Source organism: Rhinatrema bivittatum, chromosome 9 (genome assembly GCF_901001135.1).
Source record: "Rhinatrema bivittatum chromosome 9, aRhiBiv1.1, whole genome shotgun sequence".
Classification (NCBI taxonomy): Eukaryota; Metazoa; Chordata; class Amphibia; order Gymnophiona; family Rhinatrematidae; genus Rhinatrema; species Rhinatrema bivittatum.
The window spans coordinates 98,367,014-98,387,647 of NC_042623.1; the positions used below are offsets into that span (position 1 = coordinate 98,367,014).

At 40.2% G+C, this 20,634-nt stretch overlaps 1 protein-coding gene across 5 annotated transcripts in view; it reads left to right on the plus strand.

Moving 5' to 3' along the window:
* DOCK4 (dedicator of cytokinesis 4) overlaps positions 1 to 20,634 on the plus strand; it is a 939,215-nt gene that overhangs the window by 502,808 nt on the left and 415,773 nt on the right. For all 5 annotated transcript variants that reach the window (XM_029615608.1, XM_029615609.1, XM_029615610.1 and 2 more), the window contains exons 14-15: positions 15,869 to 15,993; positions 17,186 to 17,348. In XM_029615608.1, the coding sequence (XP_029471468.1) occupies positions 15,869 to 15,993; positions 17,186 to 17,348 (288 nt within the window). The remainder of the gene's footprint in view (positions 1 to 15,868; positions 15,994 to 17,185; positions 17,349 to 20,634) is intronic.

Consider the following 20,634-nt stretch of genomic DNA (forward strand, 5'->3'; position numbering starts at 1 on the left):
CACTCGATTGGTCATGTGTTTTGGACACGCTAATTCCCGTATTGCATTGTTGGTAAGTCTAGCATGTAGAAAATGCGTGTCCAACTTCGTGTTAAGCAGCGCGCTGACCTGAGTGCTCGATTGCATTGACCTGATAGAGATCACTCAGATTATGGCAAAAATGAGTTAATCTTCTTGTTCTTAAATCAGATTTCATGGGGACTATTAAAATTCATACATGAAGACATCAAGGGTCTTCATGAATTTGTCACTTATTGAAATAGGCTTCTGTTTGTCTAGTCATAAAGAATCAATCTGCTGACCCCTTGGCATTGTCCTATCTTTCACCCAATCTCAGCCTTAAATTTTCTCGCCAAAGTCATCAGAAATGTGGTTATAGCATACTTGATCACTCGATTCTTGATCAATAGCAGTTTGGGTTCAGAAATTGTTTTTAGTACCAAGACTCCTTTATTTTCCATGTTTAATACAATTAAACTTGGTTTGACAGTGGGCTAAACTACATGATGTTTCTTTTAAATATCTCATGTGCTTTTGACATGCTTTTGACATTATCCTGACCAAGATATTAGGATAGCTGTTACAGTATTAGTTTGGCTCCTAAGCTACAGCCAGCAAGTGTGGATTTCTTAACTTTACATCTTCTTGATACCCAATTTTGACTTGACTCCTTCAGGGTTCCACCCTCTCAACTATTTGTTTGCACATATATTTGACAAACCTATGTAAAATTACAGAGCGTATGCAGATAATCACTTCTTCATGCATTCTGGACTACAACATTTAAATATATGTCCATTTGTTTATTTATTTATTTATTTAAGGGTTTTTTATATACCGAGGCACGTTTGCAAAACATCACCTCGGTTCACAATGTAACATAACTTAGCAACAAGCTTTACAATAATAACATTAACAGGGAGAGGGTTAAAAAGTGCAGGAGATGATAATACGAGAATTATATACATATGTACATGTTCGTTTTAACAAGTGAGTTAAACAAAGCAATCAGGATAATTAGCAGTTTGTCATCATTTAAGAGCTGGTTATATCACAACAGGTTAACATTAAATATAGGTAAGACTGTATCATCTTAAGTAAATTCTCCCTTCATGATGACCCTTCTACATTTGAAGGGCATGAATTACATGTTTTTTCTCAGGTGCAGAACATCCAAGTTATATTGAATTCAGATTTGTCCATGCAGGTACATATTAAGAACTTTATAAAACAAGCTTTCATAAGCTACATATGCTTAGGTGGTTGAAACCCCTATTAGAACCCAATGAATAGTGCTGCAGACTCCTTTTTCATTGGCCCTCCTGCCAGTGAACTTTGCAAATCCTTAAAAATTCAGCTGTCCACATCTTGACTGGCTCCCATATGAGAGATCATATTGCTTCAATTTTCTACTCTCTCCATTGGCTTTCTATTTAATGGATGATTAAATTCAAAGTTACCATGTTAATTGGTAAATTATTTAATAATACCTTTTTACCTGGATATTATAAATGATGTGTATTTATAATCAGACATGCACTCTAAGATCCGCGAATGAGGGTCTTCTTAAAGTCCTTTTTCCTTCTCATAGCTCACTTTTTTGAAGTGCAAAATCGGACCTTTTCGGTTGCTTGGTCCTCTGTATTGGAATTCACTGCCTGAATACCTATGTACTACATCCAGTACTAATATATTTAAAAATGCTTTGAATATCTGACTCTTTAGACAGGCTTTGAATGTGATGGCTAGTATCTGGAAGGATCTGAGACAGCACCTTGAATACTGTGTACAATTCTGGTCGCCGCATCTCAAAAAAGATATAATTGTGATGGAGAAGGTACAGAGAAGGGTGACCAAAATAAGGGGAATGGAACAGCTCCCCTATGAGGAAAGACTAAAGAGGTTAGGACTTTTCAGCTTGGAGAAGAGACGGCTGAGGGGGGATATGATAGAGGTGTTTAAAATCATGAAAGGTCTAGAACGGATAGATGTGAATCGGTTATTTACTCTTTCAGATAATAGAAGGACTAGGGGGCATTCCATGAAGTTAGCATGTGGCACATTTAAAACTAATCGGAGAAAGTTCTTTTTCACTCATTGCACAATTAAACTCTGAAATTTGTTGCCAGAGGATGTGGTTAGTGCAATTAGTATAGCTGTGTTTAAAAAGGATTGGATAAGTTCTTGGAGGAGAAGTCCATTTCCGCTATTAATTAAGTTGACTTAGAAAATAGCCACTGCTATTACTAGCAACGGTAACATGGAATATACTTAGTTTGGGTACTTGCCAGGTTCTTATGGACTGGATTGGCCACTGTTGGAAACAGGATGCTGGGCTTGATGGACCCTTGGTCTGACCCAGTATGGTATGTTCTTATGTTCTCATAGTAGAATGGAAATCTTGATGGAATCACTTTCATTTGATAAGTTATTTACAGTAGAATTATGCTGTCTCCTAATTATTTGATTTTTTCCCTTTTTCCCCATGAAGGGATATTTTGCTTATAATCCCATTTAATGTCTACAGCATGGCATGATTTGCTCAGTCATTATATTATTCTGTTGTCATTATTCTTATGTTTAATTCCTGTTTTATTCTGATCTATGCATATTCTGTTCTACCCCTCCATGAACCTTGGGAGTGTGCAGATATAAAAATTTTTAAATAAATATCTGTCCATATGCCCAGTATTTCTGTTTTTAGCAATAGTTTCCATCATTTTTTCTAGTATTGGTTTTTAGTTTCTTGGATTACCCTTGGGTCTCTTAAAACTAGTATTACATTGGCTATCTTCTAGTCCTCAGATACAGTAGCAGATTTTAATAGTGAGAAATCTTCAGAGGAATATTCTCCACTGATCTAAACTTTGGCCCAGGTGACAGCCGGTTTAGGAAGGGGATATCCCTTTGTGCCAGCACAAGCCAAAGAGAGAATTGATTGGGAGGAGGAGGTGTGGGCAGAAGGAAGGGGAAGTAATGGCAGTAGCGCTTGTGTTCTCTTTCCCCGCCCTTATTTATTTTTTACAATTTTACATAGTCGCCATGAGTTCCAAGAGAAGTAACTTGCCACATATACACACACCCGCAGAAACACTGAAATGTCAGTTTGACAATTGCTCGCAGGCCAGGGTGAGCTGGATTGGGGGGCATTTATCTGGGTTGGCAGGGACGAGGAAGGCATGGTTAAAGGTCAGCTCTCATATTGGCTTGATCAAGTTGACTAGGAAAATATAATTTGATTCACTATCCAGTGTGTGTATGAATGAGAGGGAGAGAGGAAGAGTATGTGAAGAGTAAGAGGGAGAAATGTAACATAGTAAATGATGACAGATAAATACCAAAATAGTCCATCTAGTCTGCCTAGCAAGTTTATCAGGCTGGTAACTGCCACTCCTTGCAGGTTACCCGCAAGCCTTTTGTGCAGGTTGCCCCAAAGTGGTGTAACAGAGGTTACCCCCATGTGTTCATTTCTAGTCACTAGCCAGTAGGAATCCTCTATGTTTGTCCTATGCCCTTTTGAATTCCATTATCATGTTCACCATCTCTTCCGGGAGGATATTCCATTAGTTCACCATTTGTTTCACTATTCACTATCCAATGTGTGTGTATGTGAAAGGGAGAGAGGTATGTGAGAATGAGTGTATGAGTGAGAGATAGGGGAGTATGTATATGAGGGAGAGAGGTATGAAAGTTAGTGAGAAATGGTGTAAGCTCCAAGGGGACTCCCCCTTCCCCCCAGTCCCTGTTACAAATTAGAGCCTGCAATGTGGCACTAGTTTAAAACATTTGCCCACCCTTGCCATAGATCTCAATATCATGCTAACATCTAGCAGAGACCAGTCTAAGTGGCAAGGTCCTAACATGGTTCAACGTTTTCCTGTACATTTGGCTGACGCTTCATCAGTACCCAAGAGTTCTATACTGTCATCAGTATTATTTAACACATATCTCAGAGCACTAGCACAGCTGATAGAAACCTTTACTATAAAAGCCTACATCTATGGATCATTAAAACCTTTCAAGTATCTGAAGGTCTGTATCATATCACCCCTGCTCCTCCTCTCCTCCAGGGTGTACATATTCAGGTTCTTCAACTTCTCCTCATAAGTCATTTGATGGAGACCAACCACCATTTTGGTCACTCTTCTCTGGATCGCCTCTATCCTGTCGCTGTCCCCTTTGAGATATGGTGTCCAGAACTGAACACAGTACTCCAGGTGAGGCCTCACCAAGGACCTGTACAAGAGGATTATCACTTCCCTTTTCTTACTAGATATTCCTCTCTCTATGCAGCCTAGCATTCTTCTGGCTTTAGCTATTGCCGTGTCACATTGCTTCATTGACTTCAGGTTGTAAGACACTATCACCCCAAGGTCTCTCTCCTGCTCCATGCACATCAGCCCTTCACCCCCCAAAACATACAGTTCTTTTGGATTACCAAACCCCAGATGCATGACTCTGCATTTCTTGGCATTGATTCCCAGCTACAAACAACTTATACCAGAGAAATTGTGTTGCAGTTCTCTTTCAGGTCCAACTTGTACCAGAGAAGTTGTGTTGTAGTTCTCTTTCAGGTACTTTTACCAAAGAAATTGTATTGCAGTTCTCTTTCACAATTTCTCTGGTATAAGTTGGATGTGATAGGAAACATCCTTGCTTAAAAACTAGGGGAGTTTTTCTGTCAGTCAAAGGCGGGACTTTGGCCCTGCAAGGGTTTTCATTGGTCCAGGGTCTTTTTAAATACACAGGCCTGTAATCAAATTTATAATGTAATGTTATAATATTCTAAAAGTTGAATAAAATTAAAATAAAATAAATAAATAAATACACAGGAGGACAATATGGCCGCCATCTGGCAAGAAGCAGCGGCGTCCATGGCCTGGCTTGAATCCACAGTAAGTTTATACTACTATATGGGCTAGAGACTTTATTGTCATTATAATTTAAAACTTTCCTAATAACAGCAGCCTCTACGGCCCCTGAAGCAGGCAATTATTGCTGAAACACTGGCAGTGTCAGGTGGCTTCACAGGACCTAAGAGAAATTGGTTACAACGCGGTTAAGTTATTCATTACCAATGCGGTGAAAAACAGTTCAGCTCACAATAGTCGCTGTTCGAGTATGGGCGGCTTCTTTTTTTTTTGTGTAATAATTAACTTTCAAAGCTTCTCTTAAGCACTGTGGTTATTAAGGAGAGTTTGCAAATAAGACAAAATATATTATCACAAAAAATATAGAACACAGAATGCTGCACATATACGAGTACTAAAGCTCACTTAAAGATTTAAAGCAAAAACGGTATATTCTAACATTGAGGTACTCCCTTTTGAGAGTTACCCTTAAAGATACTGGACATTAAAAGTCTACCCATAAGGATTTGCATTTTCCTGATATTTTGTTTGTTTGTCCAAAAAGAGGGGAATTATATTTTTGAGGTGTTTATTTTTTGATTGATTCCCAGCTGCCATATCTTTGACCACTCTTCCAGCTCCTTATATCCCATCTCATTCTCTCTACTCCTTCCGGTGTGTCCACTCTGTTGCAGATCTTAGTATCATCTGCAAATAAACAAACTTTACCTTCTATCCCTTCCACAATGTCACTCACAAAGATGTTGAACAGAACCGGTCAAACACTGATCCCTGTGACATTCCACTTATAACACCATTCTCTCTTCAGAGTAGGTTCCATTTACCATTATCCATTGTCTTCTATCCATCAACCAGTTTGTAATCCATGCCATCACCTTGGAGCTCACTCTCAAGCTTCTCATTTTGTTGGTGAGTCTTCTATGTGGGACCATATCAAAAGCTTTACTAAAATCCAAGTAAATTATATCGAGTGCTCTTCCCTGATCCAGTTTTCCAGTCACCCAATCAAAGAAATCAATCAGATTCATCTGACAGGACCTTTCCCTGGTGAATCCATGCTGTCTCGTGTCCAGCAATCCTCCTGACTGAAGTTAGTTCACTATCCTTCAGCAGAGTCTCCATTAATTTTCCCACCACCAAGGTGATGTTAACTGGCCTGTAGTTTCCAGCCTCTTCTCTGCTCCCACTCTTGTGAAGCAGGACCACCACTGCTCTTCTCCAGTCACTAGGCACTACAGCCTTTTCCAAGAATCTATTGAACAGGTCACACAGTGGACCCACCAGCACATCTGAGTTCCCTCAGTATTCTGAGATGAACCTCATGAGGCCCCATGGCTTTGTCCACTTTCAATTTTCTTAGTTCTTCCCATACATTATCTTCCATAAATGGAGTTTTGTCTACTCTACCCCCTTCTACAGTTTTGATAAAAAGTGACGATCCTTCTCCAGGGTTTTCCTTAGTGAACACTGAACTGAAGTATTTGTTTAATATTTCTGCCATTTCTTCATCTCTCTCTGCCCATTGATCCTTATCACCTTTCAATTTCACTATACCACTATGGACTTTTCTCCTTTCCCTGATTATCTGAAAAATGCTTTGTCACCTCACTTTATCTTTTTGGCAATGCTTTCCTCCGCCTGATGTTTTCCTTAATTGATAACTTTGTTCATCTCCCTCAGTTTCGCCAGATAATCCTCCCTGTGTTCCACTTTTTGGGATTCTTTATATTTCTTAAACACTGCTTCTTCTGCTTTTCTAACATCAACCACCTCCTTTGTGAACCAGATTGGTTTCTTATTTCTCTTACTTTTGTTTACTTTTCTAACATATAGATTTGTTGCTTTTGTAATTGCTCCTTTTAGTTTGGCCCACTGTTGTTCGACCTCTCCCATTTTCTCCCAATCTTCAAGTTCTGTCTCCAAATATTTCCCCATTTCTACAAAGTCTGTTTTTTTGAAGTTCAAAACTCGGGACTTGCAGGGCATCCACTATCTCTCTACTTCTGTTAGGTTCTGCAGAAGGGATTCTCCAGTCCATGTCCGGCAGATTAAAGTCACTAACAATCAAACTTCCCCCTTCTTTCCCACCTTTATAATGTCTTTGATCGGATCTCTGTCTAGTTCTTCCATTTGAGTCAGAGGCCTGTACACCACTCCGGTAAAAATGGATGTACTGTCATCTTTTTTTTTTTTTAGGACAGCCCATAATGCTTCTTCTCTACCCCACTTTTCTTGCAGTTCAGTTGCTTGGATATTATTTTTTACATAAAGTGCTACTTCTTCTCCTTTTTTGTCCTTTCTGTTATTCCTTAAGTTATAGCCTAGTATGGCCATATCCCAGTCTTGAGAATCTGTGAACCATACCTCCATGGCAGCAACAACTTCCTATTCTGGCAACAGTAAATAACTGCATTGGTTATGCAAATTAAGAAGACTGTCTGCTCTTATTATGAAGACAAACCTAAACACAGTTGTCCATTTCATGGTCATCACATGGCTGATTTACTGTAAAGGGCTTCACAAGGGCCTAACACACTAGACCTTCCACAAACTCCAGATAATACAAAACTCCACTGAAAAACTGATAGAAAGATGCAAACCACTTGGCTATATCTCATCTGTCGTACTCAAACTACACTGACTACCAATCCCCTCTAAAATCAAATACAAAACCATGACACTGATTTTCAAGACTCTGAGGAAAATGACTTATCTGCTTGATAGCCTTAATACATGTCCTCCAGACTACTAAGATCCTCACTTGAAGCCTCCATAATAACTCAGTCAACAAAAGAAATCATAAAAACAAATACTCACCAATGATCCTTCTTGGGAGGAGCACCTGCCCTATGGAACTCTATCCCAAAGGAGCTTTGCCAAATATGACTACTCCCATTTCAGGAAGCAAGTAAAAGCCTAGCTGTTCTGCCAGGCCTTTATTGCCAAATCCATAGCGTCTTCTACCATAGAAAGCCTTGAACATACTGCTACAACTTGTTGTTTTGCTGAGATTGTTTATTCTAAGTATAGGCATTACTACTACATACATTACTATTGATTTATTTCAAGTTTATCACACCTTATTCAAACTAGAATTGTAAGCTGATCTCTGTTAAATGTAGGGACCTTTGTTTTTAGTTTTCTTTTATTTTGCCTGGGAAATTCAAATGTTGAAACAAAAAATAAATCGGTGAAAAATGACTTTTCTATTGATTTTTCTCATGCATGTTATATCAAAGTCATTTTTCCACAGATATCTTTTTTCATAATATTGAAATTCCCAGACAAAATAACATAAGTGAAAAAGAAGGTCCCAAGTTGTATGTTACCATTCTAATATCCTTTTAGAATGGATAATCATATATACAGTAACTGGAATCCAAAATTTTTAAACTCATAAAATAATGTTGTACCCTGATTTGGGTGAATTTTCTATTCAGAAAGGTAGGTAATAAATCCAAATAAAGAAATAAATAGATGAGAGGTTGAATGAATATGGTTTATAATCATGCATAAAGTATGTTTGCTGGAAGTATAGATATGTGAGTTGCAAATGAATGTGTGTAACATGGAAATAAGAAGTAAAGACCCAAAACAGCTGGTTATACTTTCATTGGAGCTCCAAGAAAGCATGGGGGTAACTTGTAGAGTGGCAGCTACAAACCAAAGTAACAGTCATACAATTGTATCAGGACTCCAAAAAAGCATAGGGAGGCCAACACTTTGATGGATTTTGGCCATGGTTGGGACAGATATAATCATATCTACTAAAAGAGGATTAATCTCAATTGGGCAGCCTGAATGAGCCACGTTGGTCTTTATCTGCCATCATTTACTTCGTTACTGTGTTAAAGATGTGAGTAATAAGAAAATAGTTTTAGAATAGGAGAATATAGGTGATGTGTAGATTATACCGTATATGACCTTAAAGCTGTTAGAAATGCAGGAGTGCTTCTCAAAAGGTAAATTCCTTTAAAGCAGAACAGAAAAGTAGTGCATGCCATTTAAAAAGCACCTTTGGCATGGGAAACTTTTCAACCACTTAAAAAATAAAGAGACTGTGTGAATTTTTTATTGTATAAATTTTTGGGTACAGTTAAAAATATAGGTTTATTGGAGCAAGATTTCCTGCTTTTTAAAATTCCGGCAAATTTGCTGTGTGAGAATCACGTCCATTGCCAAGGCAAGAGTAATTATATTCATGTCTGAGGACTCCAGAAGGTGAACAGAAGTGTTGTATGTATTTGGATGAATCAGTCCTCGTGGGGCAGGTCTGTGCAGTGCTTTAATGGAGTGTCAGTGGCGGCTCATTGTGTTCCTATGCATCCCAAACCATTTCTTAGTCCATTCAGAATAATTATTTTCCTACTGAATATCTGTTTTTATGACAGTTATGTGGCAAACTCTCTCCCAGATATTTCCCACTATTTACACTCTAGAGGTCAATAATAATTTTAGGTGAATTGAGTCCTTGATTATTTTATGAACCTCCTCTTTTCTTTTGGTCAATTAGTGGTATAGAATTGGATGCCTACTATTTCATTTTCTTCAGCTCTTGTATGCAACTATAAAGCTTTCCATCTGATATTCAAGTTACCTTTCTGTTCATGCTGAAACTGATGTGATGATTACTCTGCGACAGACCATTAGTTGCCTGCTGTTACAGAGATTTCACAGCTCAGTTGATATGCACATCTTATTTAAAAGTTAAAATAATAGATATCATCAAACTACAATACTGCCACTGTTCTATTTATAAATGCACAACTTTTTGATGCTTCCTAATAAAAATGATTTAATGGAGCTGAGCATATTTTATACGCAGCAGAGGGCGCTTTAGTTGTATGGAATGTCAGGTTCTGTGCTAGATTTTATCCTGGTTCTTGTTCCTGTTTTTATCTAATCTGGCTATGCAGTTTCCACCTAGGTGGGTACAGGTGTACATAAAATGTAATAAATAAATAAATAAATAATAATAAACAGTCGATGTTGGCTGGTTCCATCTAAATTATACATCCATTTTCTGGTGGCAAGGATGCTATTTTGCCACTGTTAATGTACATGGGCAATGTGTCACATATGTGTTTGACAAAGTCCCTCATGAGAGGCTTATAAAAAAAACCTAAAAAGTCATAGGATAAGAGGCAATGTACTTTCATGGATTGCAAACTGCTTAAAAGTCACAAACAGAGAGTAGAATTAAATGGTCAGTTTTCTTAGTGGAAAAAGGTAAACAGCAGAGTGCCTCAGGGATCTGTATTTGGACCAATGCTTTTTAATATAGAAATGATCTAGAAAGGGGTACAATGAGTGAGGTAATCAAATTTGCAGATGACACAAAATTATTCAGAGACATTAAATCACAAGTGGATTGTGATAAATTGCAGGAGGACATTGTGAGACTGAAAGATTGGGCATCCAAATGGCAGATGAAATTGAATCAAGTGCACAAATATAACCCTTGCTGTAGTTACACGATGTTAGGCTCCATATTAGGATTTACCATCCAGGAAAAAGATCTGGGTCTGAGGCCCCAAAGATTAAAAAAAAAAAAAAAAAAAATCAGCCCGCGGCCTGCGAGTTAGACGCTCAATTTTGCCGGTGTCCGTTTTCTGAACCCGTGGCTGTCAGCAGGTTTGGCAACTGACGCCAGTAAAATTAAGCATCGGCTGTGAAACCCGCTGACAGCCGCCGCTTGTGTCAAAAAGGAGGTGCTAGGAACGCGCTAGTGTCCCTAGCACCTCCTTTTTACCACGGGTCCTAATTGGCATACCTGGGCTTCCTGAATTGCGTGCCCAAGAGAGTGGCCTGGGTGCACGTCGGGAGAGTGGGCGCTCACCGGCTCTCCCACAAAGTTTTCTGTATCGGCCCATTTTTAGGTTCCATATTAGAAGCTACCACCCAAGAAAGAGATCTAGGCATCATAGTGGATAACACATTGAAATCATCGGTTCAGTGAGCTGCGACAGTCAAAAAAGCAAACAGAATGTTGGGAATTATTAGAAAGGGAATGGTGAATATTTATTTAGTTATTTATTTATTTAAAGCTTTTCTATACCGACCTTCTTGATACAATCAAATCAGGCCGGTATACATGGAACAGCAGTATTAAAACGATAACATTAACCAGAGGAGCAAAAAGTTACAATAAAACAAGGGAATATAACTGGGAAGATGATAAAAGCAGAGGAGGGGAAGAACTCAAAGAAGAATACAACAGAGGAGATGAGGGTGTAAGAGAGGCCTACATCTGCTCTGATATGTGGCAGGACTAAGGTGTGTCAATGCTAGCCTGGGTTAGGGGAAGGCTTGTCTGAATAACCACGTCTTGTTTTTTTTTAAAAGTCAGAAGACAAGTTTCCTGTCTGAGGTCCGGGGGTATAGCGTTCCAGATGGAAGGTCCTGCTGTAGAGAAGGCCCGTTCTCTGATGGTTGATCGGTGAACAACTTTGATAGGGGGGGCTTGTAGAGATCCCTTATAAGCTTCTCTAATGGGTCTGGCTGAGGTGTGAATATTGAGTGGAAACTGCAGGTCAAGGGGGACCTGGTGGTGGATGCTTTTGTGGATAATAGTTAGGGATTTGTGAAGGATTCTAAAGCTCACTGGGAGCCAATGCAGATCCCTGAGGATATATATCGTTTACCACTAACAGAATCTACTTACCTTTGTCCACATAAATCCATGTGTATTAGCTCCAGTGGGTTTTTGCTTGCTTCCTTGGAAATTCCCTTGACTTTTGATACAGTCTTCACACTTATCTACAACTGCAGTTTTCAAGTGAATCCCTTAGTTTTTCCCACTTGCATCCATAGATTTTTAGACTGTCATATTTCAAATGTGCAAGGCATTCGTGCCTGAACCTGGCATTAATTCTTGTACAATATTTGTATCATTCACTGGTATAGCTGTAAAACGGAAAATGTCATAATGCCTCTGTATCGCTCCATGGTGAGCCCGCACCTTGAATACTGTGTACAATTCTGGTCGCCACATCTCAAAAAAGATATAGTTGCGATGGAGAAGGTACAGAGAAGGGCGACTAAAATGATAAAGGGAATGGAACAGCTCCCCTATGAGGAAAGACTAGAGTTTAGGACTTTTCAGCTTGGAAATGAGACGGCTGAGGGGGGGATATGATAGAGGTCTTTAAGATCATGAGAGGTCTAGAACATGTTATAGGGGGCACTCCATGAAGTTAGCATGTGGCACATTTAAAACTAATCGGAAAAAGTTCTTTTTCATTCAACACAAAATTAAACTCTGGAATTTGTTGCCAGAGAATGTGGTTAGTGCAGTTAGTGTAGCTGTGTTTAAAAAAGGATTGGATAAGTTCTTGGAGGAGAAGTCCATTATCTGCTATTAATTAAGTTGACTTAGAGAATAGCCCCTGCTATTATTAGCAACAGTAGCATGGGATAGACTTAGTTTTTGGGTACTTGCCATTTTCTTATGGCCTGGATTGGAAACAGGATGCTGGGCTTGATGGACCCTTGGTCTGACCCAGTATGGCATGTTCTTATGTTCTTATGTAGAGAAAATGTATCACTTATTGGACAATTAAGCTCTGGAATTTGTTGCCAGAGGATGTGGTTAGTGCAGTTAGTGAAGCTAGGTTTAAAACAGGTTGGGATACGTTCTTGGAGGATAAGTCCATAAACTGCTGTTAAATATGTTGACATGGGAATAGCCACTGCTATTACAGTCATCAGTAGCATGGGATCTAATTAGTGTTTGGGTACTTACCAAGTGCTTGTAACTTGGATTGGCCACTGTTGGAAACAGGATGCTGCGCTTGAAGGATTCTTCTTATGTTCTTATGTCCATCAGGTATTTCACAATGGGAAAAAAGTTGAGAACCATTGATCTACTCAATAAGACTTTGTGTTGCCAAAGTTTATGGGCCTGGGCCAAAATGGGTTCTTGCTTCCAACACTGAGATCACCAGACCTGATAGATCTGAGTTTGCCATATTGATTAGCTGAGAGGCCACTCATCTTTAAACACTGGAGTGCCTCTTGAGACTATGGAAGTTCTTAACGCTGAACACTCTGTCATCCCAGAGGCACTGATTTCTCCTTTTGCTCCATATATGCTTGTCTTGACAGAGCCCCCGCTGTGTGAGGATGATGCTTTTGGCTCATTTTTTTCTGAAACTGATGTACAGCCTTTGGAATCAACTGTTGAGAATTGAGGTGTCTGCAGATGCCTTGGCATACTTGTGGGCAGCCTCTACCATGAGACTGCCATGACACCTGTAGAAGGAGAGTCGTTATATATGCAGCAAGGGGCTCTCTAGTTGTATGAATTGTTCAAGTTCTGTGCTAGATACACTCTTGTTTCTTCTTCCTCCTCTCTTATCTATTGTAGCTTTGCAGCTCTCACCTAGATGGGGCTGGTATACATAATAAAAGGTTAATATCTGCAGGCTCCACCTAATATTCTGTAACATCAGGCCTCTGTAATGTCAGCTCCTATGCTGCTAGTCAGCGATATAGGCGTTTGAAATACCTTTAGTAGATTAAGACTGTAGTGCTGCTAGCTTGCTATAAATTACCATAAGGGGACTGATCGGAAGACAGGAAATGCAAATATTTCCCCATACTATTTTTTTTTTGAAAGACTAGGAAAATTAAAGTAGAACACCAGCTAATGAATCTAACAAATGGCAGGAGATTAGCCATGGCATCGCCTGTGCCTTTTAGGCGCACCTGATTGGTGATAACAAGCCAGGGAGGGGGGGAGCTGAAAGAGAATAGGAGATAATGCAGCTGGTTTCCTGACATTTTTTTTTTATCCCCTTATCTCAAGTATAGATTCATTGTCTGGAACTCCTGGTCTGTTTTCAAAAAATGTGGACATCAGCTTTTTTTAAAAAATACATTTCCTTCCCATCTTCCATACCTCCCTTAGCTTCCCACTCTTCTCAACTTTCATTTCTGAGTCAAGATGGGAGACGCTGATGTGTTATGCCAGGAGTTGCTATCTCCAATCCTCAAGAGCCACAAACAGGCCAGGTTTTCAGGATGTCCGCAATGAATATGCAGGAGATAGATTTACATGCACTGCCAGTCATTGTGTGCCAGTCTATCTCATGCATATTCATTATGGACATCCTGAAAACCTGGCCTGGTCGTGCTCTTCAAGGACTGGAGTTGGCCACCCCTGTGTTGTGCCGTATTGGTTTAAAGTTGGCAGTTAAGCTTTCTTTTTCTGCTTTGTCTCATTTCATTAAAAATGTCAGCCTTTTTATATAAAAGAATGATGAAACTGTTCATTATTATTATTACTATCTGCCTGTTTTCATTTTGTCCTGGCTTTTTGCCTGCATACACTATTACCTCTCTAATTGGAGGGCTTTGGAGGGAATGCCAAGCTCGGCTAGTTTGTCTACCCTCCATCACCTCTTTCCTTTCTTATCAAAACTGTAAAAGAAATTGGGGGCATGGCAGCCATGCAATGAACCTAGCCTTTTAAATGTGTGCTTGCATGGCTCCTTTAGTTTAGGTCTTGGACTGTTATGCCCAAATTTCAACCCCAGCCTGTATTGCAGGGAGGACGTGGAAATTTGGAATAAAAGTCCAGGAAAAAAAGCACCTAAAATAAGATGTCTGCATAATATGATCTATGAGGATAAGGAAGTTGGGTTTATTTTATGTAGAGAAAATTAAAGACTGAGGGCAATAAGCAAATCAATTTAAATGGAAAAAATGTTTACTTGAGTACAATTGTGGGCTGATTATTGCCCCCTCCCCCACACGCATACACATTCTGCACTCGTTCATATTTTTGTGATACTTCACAAAAGAGATTTTTTTTATCTGTTCAGTCAGGGCAAATAAAAGTCATACGAAATGCTGGGTTGCCTTCAGCTGCTATACAAGGCATCTCTCATGCCATGTTATTCAGTGGATTTAGGAAACACATGCTGAGGTTTCCTTCCTTCCTCTTGTTTCCCAAATTCTGCATTGATCCCTTGGTACCTGATGAGTTTTGTGTGAAAGAAGCTTCCTCTCTAGGAAATAACATGACACAGGTTTGCAGCTTTATGCAATGACAGGAAATCAAACTGGGGCTGCTATTATACTAACTAATCAAAAAGTGTAGGTAATATCCGGTGTCACACTCAAATTTAAGCACAGATGAACACTTTATACTTGCAGAGCCCTAGAGGAATCATCATGATGCTGCCAGCTAATAATAGACCAACTTAATATTGTCTGGTTGTTCACACTAATCTTACCTCTGCACCCCACCCAAAACAATTTCTTTAAAAAAAAAAAAAAAAGGCTGTACTATAAAAATCCGTAAAGTAATTATAAGAGCTCTTCATCTTACTATAAATACTCGTTATGTGTGTTGAGCTTTAAGCTGTATATGAGGACTTCTCTAGAGTTCGGTTACTGTAAAGTGCTGGTGGTTGAATCTGAGAGTAGCTGTAAGGCATTACCCGTACTTTTTTTCTACTGATTTATTGTTTTCAGTATGAGTATCCTTCTTAAGACTGCTGTGCAGCCTGCAGTATTGTTTTTATCAGTGAGTGTTTAAAAAGTTGTTTGTTTTTTTTAACAGGTAAATTAGCAATTCAGCATAGTCAGGCAGAGATGGTAACGAAATCGGATTGCCACAACAGTTATCAGTGGCATGCATGACATACAACTGGCCAGTAACATTCATTGCTTTTCTGATGTTGTGCAGCCTTTGAAGGCAGAAATAACTCTGACAGAGTCTCTTGAGGGTTATCGAATTGCAAAGAAATGGAAAAACAAACTAACACACACAGGGGTAATAACGTTTCAGATGTTAATATTTGTCTTCAAAAAGTGTTTTATGCAATATGCATGGCAAGCTCGACATGATTTGATTGGTTATTTTGAAAAGTTGAAGTGAGATGAAACCCCATTATTCTTGTGTAGATTGTAGGGCACTCCTGGAAGGTTCTGAATTTTTAAATCACTGTTTGGTTTGTCTAATTATTTGATTCTGTGTTCTTACGTAGGTGAAATGAGGAATGATCTGTACATCACTGTAGAAAGAGGAGAATTTGAGAAAGGAGGAAAGAGTGTGGCCAGGAATGTGGAAGTGACAATGTGCGTTTTGGACACTGGGGGCCAGTGTTTAAAGGTAAATATATTTTACTGTTATATGAATACTTCATTTTCCCTGATCAGCAGTAGTTGCTTAGTTTAATTTTATTGACTATTTAATTTAATTTACTCTTTTATTGTCTGCATTTTTAAGGTAAAACTTGTACAAAATGGATTGCACAAAACTCCACGAACCATAAACCAAATATACTTTACATCAGAGATAACCAGCCATACAATTACAAAATAAAATCATTAAAAAAAAAAAAACCCCATACAAATTTTTCAAGCACCCATTGTTCTTTAGAATATCACAGAATAAAATGCTTTCGCATGTTCTGTACACCCTTTGTGGCTTTGAAGGATAGGGCGCACATCTTCCTTGCCATTCCTTTGTTAAAGGAAAAGGGAAATGCATAGATGAGGACTGAATTGCAGCCTGACTTGGCTGCATTATACTACGATGCAGGAAATGTGTATTCATATCTAGTGGCCTTTGAAGTAGGCACATTACAGGTGCCCAGAGGGAAAGGAAGAGAACTACTGCTGCAAGATGAAACATAGCAAGTCAAGGGACAGGTACAGCTTTTGAATAGACTTCGCCTCAAGCCCGGGGTAGCTAGAGGTATATTACCCAAGAATATTGCCCAGAGAAGGTGCAACAAGAAAATACTAAGGGTGAGGGGGCTAGTTTCTTGCTTCCCTGTCAACACAATAAGTCAATTGGCTGAGAAAGCCAATTCCCAGAGCAAGGAAAATATTTCCAGAACTTTTAATGATACCATTCCCCTTTGTTTTTATTGACCATGGACATAGCCTTGCTGATCTGCTTATCACTTCACTATGAGTTAAGTTGCAAGTCATGATCTGCATTAATAAATATAATGATTGATTCTTAGGGACAAGAAATAGGTCTGAAAACCATTTTCCCATACATTCTTCTCACGTAGAACTATTTATTAGTATGAAAAATATATTTGTGCAGTGCAGAAGCTTATTTACCTACTTACAGCACTCGGTGGGATAGTATAAAGTGCTATAAATGTTTGGCATTGCAAACTAAAGCGAGGCACATATGGAGCTGCCAGAATTTTGATTGTATCACTAAAGGAACAGCAAACAAATGTCAGACAACTAAATATCTGGTGGGAAGTGATAACAAAATTTGTGTTAAATAAATTTAGCATTAATTAGTTTTGTTTAACCTGTGTTTTGTTTTTCATTGTCAGGATTTTATCTCATTTGGCTCTGGAGAGCCACCAGCAAACGAGTTCCATTCCTTTGTGCTTTATCACAATAATAGTCCCAGATGGGCTGAGCTGCTGAAACTTCCAATTCCTGTGGATATATTCCGGGGAGCACATGTCCGCTTTGAATTCCGTCACTGTTCCAGTAAGACTTGTTTCTAATGCATTGCAGGGTGGTCTTTTGTTACAACTGTAGCATGCACTTTGAAACACCTAACAGCTGATAATACACATAGGGCCTGATTTTAAAAAGCATTTACTCGAGTAAAAACCAGGTTTACTGGAGTAAATTCACTTTACTTGAGTAAGTGGGTTTTTGAAAATTGCTACAATATATGCCATTGACTTGTCTATAGGATTTACTCACATAAGTGCACTTTACTTGAGTAAATGGCTTTTGAAAATTGCTACAATAGTAGCTACATTTACGCATGTAACTCCTTTTGAAAATTACCCCCATAGTGTTATATTATATAAAAATCAATAATTATATTCTATATATGTATATATAATTTTATTTATGGACCTTTATTTCCACATATTCATATAGACTAAGGACAGCAACCACACTTCTTTTCCCTAGAAATGTAAGAAGCAATGTAAACAGAAGCAGGTGATCTCCCATAGTATATATATACACATAAGAGGTATCACCTTTTTTTTCTTGTTGTTTATTGGCCTTTATTTCCTATATTATAAAACTGGAAGGGACATCAAGTGGTCATTTGATCTATGCCCTTGCTACTAGATCTGCTTTACTTGCATCATCCCATAAAAATACTTCTCTAATCTGTTTTTTTAAACTTCCAATGATAGATATTCTATTACCCTCCGTCATATCTTGCTTTTAATGTCTCTAGCCTAAATCTCTTTTTCCTGCAGTTTAAACACACTGATTTGAGGTCTTTCCTCTCTGGAGATGACTAACAGCTCATCATTATGCTGTTTGTAACCCTGCCCCTTATCTGTTCGAATACTGCTATCAAGTCGTCTCTCAAATTTCTCTTCTTGGCTAAAAGAACCCAGCTCTGTCAGCCTTTTCTCAGAGATTAGATTATCATCTGTGATGTCATAGGTGTCAGAATGGAGGGTGGGGGAGCCACAGAAGCTATGGTCCTCTCAAAATTTGAGCCAGCAACCATTGGTGTTTCCCCCTTCTCCTTTCCACCCTTCCCGGAAAAAGAAGACATTGGTGACACTGGACGGCGCAATCCTCACTCACTGTCTCATATTATTTTGAAACATAAAAGCTCATCCGTTGCTTCCTCCCTCCTCCTCTGCTGCAGTCAGAGCTTGAACAGTGCACTTTGAACCACGTGGCTCAAAGCACAACACTCAGGCCCCGCCCCCAGCAGGGTAGGAGGGAGGAAAGAAGAAAGAAAGAGAGAGAGGACACCATGGAGGAGCTCTTTGTTTCAAAATCATATTAACCAGTGAATTGAGGGGATTCAGGTGGTGCAGGAGGGTGTGAACTGGGGATCATTTTCAGTCCCCCCTCCTCCTTCTTGCCCCAGTTCCCAAACCCCTCCTCTTGCTCTTTCTTCTCACTCCTGCCTCCTCCCCCTGCCTACCCCATACAAGAAAAGCATTAAAGGCACGGCAGGAACATCATAGGACCATATAATCAGCCCGATCCAGTAAAGTCCGTGGGAGAGCGGACTAACGCCCGCTCTCCCGGCGCGCGCACCGGCCCCTCGCCGGTGCGAGCGATCCAGTATTTAAATTAGGTGACGCGGTGCAAACGAGGAAAAGGAGGCGCTAGGGACACTAGCGCGTCCCTAGCGCCTCCTTTTGGCCTGGAGCGGCGGCTGTCAGCGGGTTTGACAGCCGACGCTCAATTTTGCCGGCGTCGGTTCTCGAGCCCGCTGACAGCCACGGGCTCGGAAACCGGACGCCGCAAAATTGAGCGTCCGGTTTTCGGCCCGACAGCCGCGGGCCGAATTCAAAATTTTTTTTTTTTTTTTTTTACTTTTTTTTACTTTTGGGGACCTCCGACTTAATATCGCTATGATATTAAGTCGGAGGGTGCACAGAAAAGCAGTTTTTACTGCTTTTCTGTGCACTTCCCTGGCGCCGGAAGAAATTAGCGCCGACCTTTGGGCGGCGCTAATTTCTTAGAGTAAAATGTGCGGCTTGGCTGCACATTTTACTTACTGGATCGCTCGGGAATACCTAATAGGGCCCTCAACATGCATTTGCATGTTGAGGGCGCTATTAGGTGCCGCGGGTGGGCCGCGTGTTTTCCTCCCCTTACTGAATAAGGGGTAAGGGAAAACACGCGTCCAGAGCAGAGTGACAGTGCGCTCCGACGGAGCACACTTTACTGGATCGACCTGTATGTTAGGGCTGCAGATCCTTTGTTATTCTTTGTGGTAGGCCACCCAGACCTCTCCTCTTTCTCCTGACTCCCCTTCACCTCCTTCCTCTTTCTCATTAGCACCCTACCTATATCCCCACTGCCCTTCTACTTCAGCATCCCACCTTGCTCCCTATCCCCACTCTTTGCTCTCTTCCCATCTCCCCTCTTCAGCATCAGACATCCCTCCCCATCCCCCTTTTTCCCCCCACATCCCTCCCCCATCTCCACTCGCTCTTGCTCTGATCCATTTTCCGATCCTGCCCCTTCCACCTCCCTCCTCTCTTCTCCCTGCTCCCAGTCCTAACTATTATTCTCTTCTCCCTGTTCCCACTCCTCCTCCTCCTCCTCCTGTTGCTTTCTCAACCTCCTGCCCCTATTTCAAACCCACCTCCCACAAAAAAAAAAAGATGACAAAGGCTCAGCAGCTCCAACATAATACCATATTATGGGGCTGATGCAATCAATTTGCGTAGAAAGTCGGTGCTGAACAGTTAGCGTCCGCTTTTTTAACGCGCCTCAGGTGCTCCCAAGGGGGGGGGGGCACCATGCAATATTTAAATTAAGGGGTCGCATTAGTAAGGAGGTGCTAGGGTTACTTGCACGCCCCTAGCGCCTCCTTGCTAACGCAAACCTGATCAGCATCGGTTTCCCTAAACACCGCAGAGCTGCACAGCCAGGGGGGTTCAGGAAAGAGACGCTTGTCATTCGAGCATCTGTTTCCTGCACCCGACTGCCAGTGGGGGGGTTTTTTCTCTTATTTTTTAACTTTATTTAGTTTCACTTTTCCTCCTACTTAATATCGCAAGGATATTAAGTAGGAGGCGGTACAGAAAAACAGTTTTTTCTGCTTTTCTGAGGGCTAGATGTGCGTCCTAGACGCACAATTTTTTTTTTTTTTGCATCTGGAGTGAATGCTAATAGCCTCGATCACATTCATTTGCACATGATTAGCGGACGTGCATTGAAATAGGAGCTAATCCCCTTATTGCATTAGGGATTCATTAGCGCCAGTTCAACCCACAACTGACTGCAGGTTATACAGTGCACTCTGCTGAGCGCACTGTATTGCATT